General features: G+C 37.4%; 2 protein-coding genes across 4 annotated transcripts; one reads left to right on the plus strand and one right to left on the minus strand.

Annotated features, from left to right (window-relative positions):
* Window positions 1-30: 30 nt before the first annotated feature.
* On the plus strand, window positions 31-4,874 carry stard14 (START domain containing 14). Its single transcript, XM_081382544.1, has 7 exons — window positions 31-388; window positions 540-727; window positions 1,189-1,336; window positions 1,596-1,699; window positions 1,947-2,064; window positions 2,167-2,219; window positions 3,607-4,874. The coding sequence occupies exons 2-7, from the start codon at window positions 542-544 to the stop codon at window positions 3,811-3,813; spliced, it is 816 nt and encodes a 271-aa protein (XP_081238670.1). The 5' UTR covers window positions 31-388; window positions 540-541; the 3' UTR covers window positions 3,814-4,874.
* Window positions 4,875-5,030: 156 nt separating this feature from the next.
* pdzd11 (PDZ domain containing 11) lies at window positions 5,031-7,016 on the minus strand. 3 transcript variants are annotated; one of them, XM_081382546.1, is made up of 6 exons: window positions 6,827-7,016; window positions 6,316-6,418; window positions 6,090-6,230; window positions 5,913-6,011; window positions 5,772-5,832; window positions 5,031-5,603 (listed from the first exon to the last, which is right to left on the minus strand). In XM_081382546.1, the coding sequence occupies exons 1-6, from the start codon at window positions 6,871-6,873 to the stop codon at window positions 5,569-5,571; spliced, it is 486 nt and encodes a 161-aa protein (XP_081238672.1). In that variant the 5' UTR covers window positions 6,874-7,016; the 3' UTR covers window positions 5,031-5,568. The 3 variants fall into 3 exon arrangements, with proteins under 3 accessions (XP_081238672.1, XP_081238674.1, XP_081238673.1); XM_081382548.1 differs by having other exon boundaries at window positions 6,755-6,838; XM_081382547.1 differs by having other exon boundaries at window positions 6,783-6,832.
* Between the last annotated feature and the right edge of the window lie 1,032 nt (window positions 7,017-8,048).

Below are 8,048 nucleotides of genomic sequence, written 5' to 3' on the forward strand. Positions count from 1 at the left end.
TTGCACAAGCCTGTTGAATGTTGTTCCTGTGGAGGTGATTTGTAGAAAGGTTTCGGTCGTGAACACAAGGCGGAGTTCACAGAATCACAGCTCGTCTTGGGATTCCGTTATGAATTAACCATACATATCAATGAAGTAGCAGAGAGAGACCACTGGACCCGCACCCGAATGACCAATCAATATGGGCGGTCCGACACACCCAGTTTGCGCCAGTTTGTCAACAGTTCTCACTTAAACGCCATTGGGTAAAATCAAGATCATATAAGTGTGCTAAATCACTGTTGTTCAGAGCTGACTGACTAGCTGCGCACCTTGCAGTGTTGTAATACACCTGTTCTACTCCCGGAAGTGGTGACGCGATTTTTCCACGCGCAAGCGTTGACGCCAGGTGAAGATTGGAATTTGTGAGAAAAATCTTGTTGAGCTTGAAATTTGAATCTGTGACTACAATAACACCACATCATACTTAAAGAGCAGAGCAAAGTTGTTGAGCCTCGGTACCAGATCTTTAATTCTCGCTGTGGAAATTATCGTTTCAGTTATGTCTCGCGGTTCGGGAATCATTCCAGATGAATTCATGTTTAATGAGTTCAAAAGACAATGCTTGTCCACCGAGAATTGGATCAACAAGTATAATAAGAATGACATGGAGGTATGGGTCGAGGGGCCCCCTTTATCAACTTCTACAAGCAACAAAGTGAACTTATCCAAAGTACACAAAATCAAGGTAAGATGTTTGCCTACATTTAGCCTAACTACTATGATGTGTGTGTACTGTGTACGACAATATTTGGTTTTGATTTGTCTTTAAAAGTTGTTACCTTTTTAAATTAATTTAAACCAGTGGTTTCAAACTTTACAGCAGGGCCCCCAACCCGTCGTTCAGGGGCATATTGTTCCTAATAAAAGTCATTATAAAGAGTTTTAGCTCAATGAATATCCCTTTATAATGACTTTTATTAGGAACATTAATTTTATTACATCATGAAATGCTTAATGAGTCATTGCTTTAGACATGATTCAATGGTAGTTATGAAAATGTAGCTACTTTGTTTACCTATGGACCCCCAGTAGATCACAATCTCTTTTTTTCTCTCTCTATTGCATTTCAGTTTAATTTACATGTCCAGTCCTGTGTGTACTGCTGCCATAACAACACTAATGCAAATGCATCTGTTTCCAATACAGTGTAGAATGAACATAAAGGATGTATCGGCTGCTACCATGTATGACGTGCTTCATGACAGTCAGTACCGAAAGTCATGGGACCCTACGATGCTTGAGAGTTATGACATCGCTCGGCTGGCTCCCAATGCTGATGTGGGCTACTATTCCTGTGAGTCATGTAATCTTTTAAATCTCTGGCCATTTTTAAGACCTCTTTCATGTCTTTTGGTTATTCTAGTAATTCTTTGGGGCTTTTGTTAGTAGTTCACCCTAACAATGTGATTGCTTCAGTGCAGTGGCTTATCACAGTACAGGGCTGAAGATAAGCCTCCTGGGACCATGTTTTTGTGTGTATTTAGGCAGTGAAGTTGCGTTTGTTAATGGGCCTATATGTCATACAAATATTTTTTCCCCTCCTTTATTCACAGGGCTTTGTCCGAAACCATTGAAGAACAGAGATGTGGTGACCCTGCGCTCATGGCAGGCGTCTGAAAATGAGTATGTGATCATTAACTTCTCAGTGAAACATCCGGTACGTCTTTTATTTACTTACCTTCTATTAATGAATATCTAGATAAAGCAAGAGACCTTGAAATATCAGATTTCCTTAAGGTAGAATGTTAAGTATAAATAAAATAATGACTGTTTTCAAGTTTTCACCCATCCAAATTCACATCATTGTAGGAGACAATATTTGAACATAATACACAGTACAATCTATTACTACATCAATTTAAAAATTATACAAATACTGTAATAAAGCTTTGCTTTCATTTTAGAAACATCCCCCACGAAAGGATTTGGTGAGGGCCGTTTCCCTTCTGACGGGTTACCTGTTCAAACCAACAGGGCCCAACAGCTGCACTTTCACATACCTCTCACAGGCTGATCCCAGAGGTATGAACCGATTCACTCCCATCATTCATTTACATTGGAAGACTTTAATTTGTTGCTGTTTTATAACCTTTTTTTTTTTTTTTTTCTTTTTTTTTTTTTTAGGGTCTCTTCCAAAGTGGGTTGTCAACAAAGCATCTCAGGTCCTGGCTCCAAAAGTAAGTGAACATGTTTTGTCTCTTACTGCTGTTTCCGTCGTTTATACTCTTTGAGGATGCGAGTATCTTTGTATGTGGGTCTGTGTTTAAGGATTGTGAAATCAGAATTGTTACTATGGTAACCTACTGGAATATCTTGTACTGAAGACGCTCACGCAGCACTTGCTGTGCCAAAGTGAAACTCGTTTATCTTGTTCGGTCTGTAGGCTGCATGACTACAGTCATTCTTTTCATTTTACAGAAGAGCGCATCACTTAGGCTAAATCTCTTCTCTTTATTAATCATTTGTGATTATGACTGACACAGTTAGACTTTAGTTTTTAGAAACGCCTCTAATAATGCTTCGGCCCTCATCAAGTGTTCAGATTGATATCTAAAGATAACTTTGGTGAAGATGTTCTTCTGATTGAGAACAAGAAGTCAGTCTTGTTTAAAATTGTGGCTTTTTTTGCTGTTGGTTTCATAGTTTTGTATGGAATTACAGCATGTGGTAGGGCTGTTTGCAGTGTTACCAGACATACGGTATCTCTGTCCAAAGGGCACACTGATAACATAGTCTATACATCACACTTTGTGTGTTATACACTATTATTGAAAACTGAGGTGTTTGTCTTTCCACTGATCATTAATCAGGTTTACGATTTGACACACACACACACACACACACACACACACACACACACACGTTTGTGAAAAGTCTCTAATGCTCATCAAGGCTGCATTTATTTGATAATAAAATTAAAATATATTACAGTTTAATAAATGGTTTTCAATTTTAAGATATTTTTTTCATGTAATTCCTGTGATGGCTAAGCTGAATTTTTTGAGCATCATTATTCCAGTCGTCAGTGTCACATGATCCTTTAGAAATCATCCTAATATGTTGATTTGATGCTCAAACATTTCTTCTTAACAATGTTGAAAACGGTTCATATTGTTATTAGTTCTCACACGCACACACACGTCATATCACGTGTTTGTGTTTCCATGGTACAGCCCTATTACATGTCTAAAAGGACGATGCTGATGATTTTATTTTGATTATTTGTGTTTAAGTGGTTTGTTTCCTTTCTATTAAGACTGTTTGACAAAATAACAAAGCCCATTACCTTTAGTTCAGAAGTCAGAGTTTATAGGCAGTATCGCACGCACACTGATACTTTGTGCTGCCAAAAATTCTGAAGACCCAGAGAGACACCAGAAACACTGTTTATTTATAACTTTGCTTGAGCAAAAACACTTGCTGCAATCGGAGTCCTTGCACAGCCTGAAAATGAGGTAAAACTGGATTCCAGTTCATTGTTTGGGTTACACAAGACTGAAAAAAAGTTGCGTAACTTTCGTTGATACTCATGACACTCCTTCACCTTTTTCTGTCATTCCACAGGTCTTAAGAAGCGTTCATAAGGCCGGTCAGAGCTACCCTGCATGGAAAGCAGCGAATTCTCCAGATCATAAGCCGTGGCTGTACCCCATACAGAGTGAACTGCCCATGATGGATCCAGCAGAGCTGTCCATCCAGCGCGGAGACTCGCTCGAGAACGTGGACGAGAGCTCATCCAGGGATGTTCAAGAGAATGAAGACAGCAGCTAAAACGGCTCAAAGAAAAGGTCCACGTCACAGGATCAGTCTCTTACCTCTTACCCCACATCTAGCTAGTTGACGTCAACATTCCTCCCTCCCGCTCAGAGTAAGAGTTTACAATCACTGTGCTACACATTCCTTTATTGATGTCTGGGTTTCTTAGGGCATCGCACGTGACATGATGCTTACTTGAACAAGGGAAAATTCTTTATACTATGCAGCTCTACTCCTCGATTTAATTTAAAATCCTTTTGAAGGTGGTTCATTCTTAAATGAGACCTTTTTTTTGACCTGTAAATTATTACTAAATGGTTATGATGAAGCTACACCTAAGTGATTGTATTGACATGCAGGTGAATAGATTGTTTTTCTTTATGAATATGGTCAAGCATGTTTAATCCTTATTTTAAATCTCCATGGTCGGGGATAGGTTCCTTGCGATGTTATCCTTTTTATGTTTGTGTAATTGTGTCTGTGCTTTTTCAAAGAGCTGTGTCTGTATTGGCGTGTGTGTGTGTGAACCATGGGAGAAAACCTGTGTAATGGCCCTGTAATATGACCAAAGCAGTCCAAGACACAAAGTGGTATTACCTCAAGATTTATTACTTGAAGTGGTATAGTTCATTTGCCTGTAACAGGCAGAGGAAAACAGAAGGCAGAGAAATGAGCTGTTCTGTACTTCTCAAATATGTGTTTGGCCCTTGAACATGAAAGAAAAAGGCATGTTAACAACGTGATACCAGTGGATCCATGCAAAGACATTTGCACTATAAATGGCAGTTACCCAGATTTATGACATGATATTTTTCTTTCTGAGGATGGATGGATATGAAAACTTCTTTGAGAACTTGAATTTCATGTATATGAAGTCCTAACTCACTATAGGGTAATAAAGTTTTATACCTTAAAAATTTTAAATAAATTATGGTCAAAATATCTTTTGAAGACCGTTTCTTGTATTTCGTCCAATACGAATGTTGCATTTTGGTAGGTTTATATTTGCATATAAACTGCCTTCTGTTCCATTGAGCTTGTGACACAGTAAAAGGTAAACTTACATTTTGTGTCATAAAATAATGTAATTCAAAAAATTTGTTGCATTTTAATAGGACTTTATTTATAGTACCACTAGTTGATGCAATATATTAACATTTAGCCACACTACTTATAACTAGTTACCAAATCTGAGAATGTATTCATTTTACACACACAGACACACCCCTCTGAGCTTTTTCTCCATACAGGTTTATTTAAAAAATGAGCATAAAGTATTTGCACCTGAACAGCACTGTTTTCATTAGCATATTGATTCAATGACAATGAATTAATCAGTAGAAATAAGTTTGTCAGCAGGACATCAGTTGATGATATTAATAGCAGATCATAATTTATTCATGATGTACCCTTTGCCCTATAACCGTATATAATTATTTCATTCAATAAATAATATTTCTACCATGTTTTCTTTTTATATGCATGATATATCCCATAGAATATGCTTAATTTCCCAGAGGAATGGGATGAGAGAAAATGATCTGGATTTAAAGCACAGATGCTTAAAACGACCTAAATGGGTGAGGAAGCTTTGAATCATCAGGCATGTTCTTAAAGTGTTTGAAGACGATTTCTTTGAGCAGTCTTTTAGTCAGAGACAATAGTTAGTGGGAGGAAGATGATGCAGAGAAGATGAAAGATTGGCTGACACACCAATGCCTCATCAGCTGCGTCACACACTGCTTCTGTCATGAATGTCATCTCTGCCACCTAGTGTACAGTCCTCTCCTTCTGCCGTTGGTAATCTAGAAAAACAGATGCAGAACACCAATTTGTGTCAGGTACTCCAATTGAATCAATTAACTACAGTAATCCAATATTAAAATAAGATAAACAATATAGACCTAGAATAGAAAGAAAGGAACAACAGGGGCGTATTGAAAACATCAAGGAAGGATGAATATAATACTCACTGTAAGGGAAGTATCGGACCTTCATCAAAATCTCTCTTGCGGTCTTTAAAATCTCCACAGCCTAGGAAAAATCAAAAACAGATTAGAGGAAGAGATATCAAGCGTGTTTCTGTCTCTTGGACGGGACATATCAAGCCATACCCTTGAATGCTCAATGTCTTGGAAGTCCACATCATTGACAGAAAGCACCTGATCACCCTCTTGTAGTCCTGCCCTATGGGCATCTGAATCTGGCACCACCTGTCAAGACATTTTGAACAAGACCAAGATGATGAGGGCAGTTCTTTTGATAAAAAGGTTTTAATTGACACAACTCACCTTTGAAATAAATATACCGAGCTGCGACGCCTTTCCTCCACGAATATTGAAGCCCAGTTGTGCTCCAGGGGGCTTTTTTAAGACTACAGTGCGAGGTAGGAAATGAGTGAGCTCATTGTTATAGTCAGGGTGATGTATCCTCTGATTATTAGGAAGAAAAATATAAATTAGGTAAATATGATCACAAAAGAAAAGATGAAAACATGCATTAATAGTGTTAAAGCACCTCTTGTGGAGGGATCCACGCAGGAGGGCTCTCATAGGATGGAAGAAACACTACTGGCAGTTGATAGTCATCGTATGGTATCTTTTGGTCCATGTTTTTCGAGCTAGAAATTGAAGATGGGAGAAACAACAACAGCGACATGAAGATGTCTATCGTCAGATTGTCCTCGATGTACTTTAGGACTTCGTTCTATTTTTAAAGACTAAATGTAATTCTTTACAAAACTCTGACTATACTGATTACTGAAGCATGAAATGACCAAAGATTTATAATTAAAGGAATGTAAATACACTCTGTACGGTTCTCATTGTACAGTGAGTACCGCAGGCTAGCTTGCTAACACTCAACAATAAACACTAGCTGCGATGCACAATGAGCCATAGCCATGAAAAATGATCGAAACATTGAGTGAATAAACTGACGTTACAAATATGCTCACACTAAAATTAAAGACAAGCGTTACATACAGCTGCTTTTGCTCGACAGTTTTATTTTTGTCTGTGTAACTCACCACGAACTCCTCGAGAGAACCATTAGCCCCGCCCTCTTGGAGATCATGTGACCAGCACTTTTTTCCCCTTTCTTCCCCCCCAACAAAAACTATTAAGAGCTAAAGAAAATATTGATGTTGGGACTGTTTCTCGCATTTCATCCTGAGATGTAAATATGGCCTCTGGCATAGGCCATCATCTCTGACAACTGCCTTTCATTTCCCGTTGCTCAATTTCAAGAGCATCCTAAGATCATGAATGGCTTGGTCTGAGGCTGCTTATTTTACAGTTTCACAAAATGGATTTTAAGGATATATTCAGCAGCTTTTTAGGAATATATTCAGAAATGATCTGCTAAAAATGAACGTAGCCTGAATAAAAATCAATGGAGTAAAAAAATGTATCAACAAACTCCCATCTTCCCTACTGTCCCCTTGTCTGGAGTGGACTGTTTTTGTAGAAACAGACAGTATCAGTGTCTTCAGTTCATCAACTTATGTAAGAAATTAGTACTAATTAACTATATGGAACATTGGAAATCACCCACAGTGCTGTAAAGCCAAGCAGGTGGTAAATGCATGTTCTGCAATATTTCAACTGAAAATAGTAGGCTACACGTTTTCTTTTTGCTGCCCATCAACTACCTCTTCTTGGCAAGATTTGATGCTGAATGTCACATTTCAATAAAACAATACATTTAGAAAATACAGTGTCTTGTTATAGTACTTTGAATGTCCATGCTTATTTAAAAAAGAAAAAAAGTCTGATAAATTTTTCAAGTCTGATTTTTCATATTCTATAAATAAATATTAGCCTACTTAGTACATAGTACATCCACAAAATGTGAACAGCATAACAAAAACATTTGCATTAGGCTACATTGCATTTTTCTTTACATTTCACCTTCAATTGCCTATTGGAATTATTAAAATAACCCATGAATTAATATAAATTATTACATTTTAAAGTTGTCTTTCATTTCAATTTAGCCTAATATAAATGCTCTTTTTTTCTTTTCTTATTCCTTATTTTTTTTTTTTTTTTTGCTCATATGCCTGTTGTTATATACATCCCTATATTTCTGTGCAAATGTAAATAAAGGGATGAGTGAATTTTATTATTAATCTACTATATGAGATCATACCAGGGGCTCTTTTTTAAAATGAGTTTCGACATGGTTACACGTTATCAAGCTATTTTTCTGCAGCAGTTCGCAATAGGTAGGACGCATTTACAGCCACT

The sequence above is a fragment of the Scardinius erythrophthalmus genome, assembly GCF_964197995.2.
Source record: "Scardinius erythrophthalmus genome assembly, chromosome: 13".
Classification (NCBI taxonomy): Eukaryota; Metazoa; Chordata; class Actinopteri; order Cypriniformes; family Leuciscidae; genus Scardinius; species Scardinius erythrophthalmus.

Bases quoted from the DNA above. Each gene is read 5' to 3' on its own strand.
- pdzd11 (XM_081382546.1), bottom strand. From the start codon at position 6,873: ATGATCTCCAAGAGGGCGGGGCTAATGGTTCTCTCGAGGAGTTCGTG. The intron at 6,231-6,315 runs GTGCTTTAACAC...CCTAATAATCAG, and splicing joins CGTGGATCCCTCCACAAGAG to AGGATACATCACCCTGACTA. The intron at 5,604-5,771 runs GTGAGTATTATA...CTGTTTTTCTAG, and splicing joins GGTCCGATACTTCCCTTACA to ATTACCAACGGCAGAAGGAG.
- stard14 (XM_081382544.1), top strand. From the start codon at position 542: ATGTCTCGCGGTTCGGGAATCATTCCAGATGAATTCATGTTTAATGAG. The intron at 1,337-1,595 runs GTGAGTCATGTA...CTTTATTCACAG, and splicing joins TGATGTGGGCTACTATTCCT to GGCTTTGTCCGAAACCATTG. The intron at 1,700-1,946 runs GTACGTCTTTTA...CTTTCATTTTAG, and splicing joins ACTTCTCAGTGAAACATCCG to AAACATCCCCCACGAAAGGA.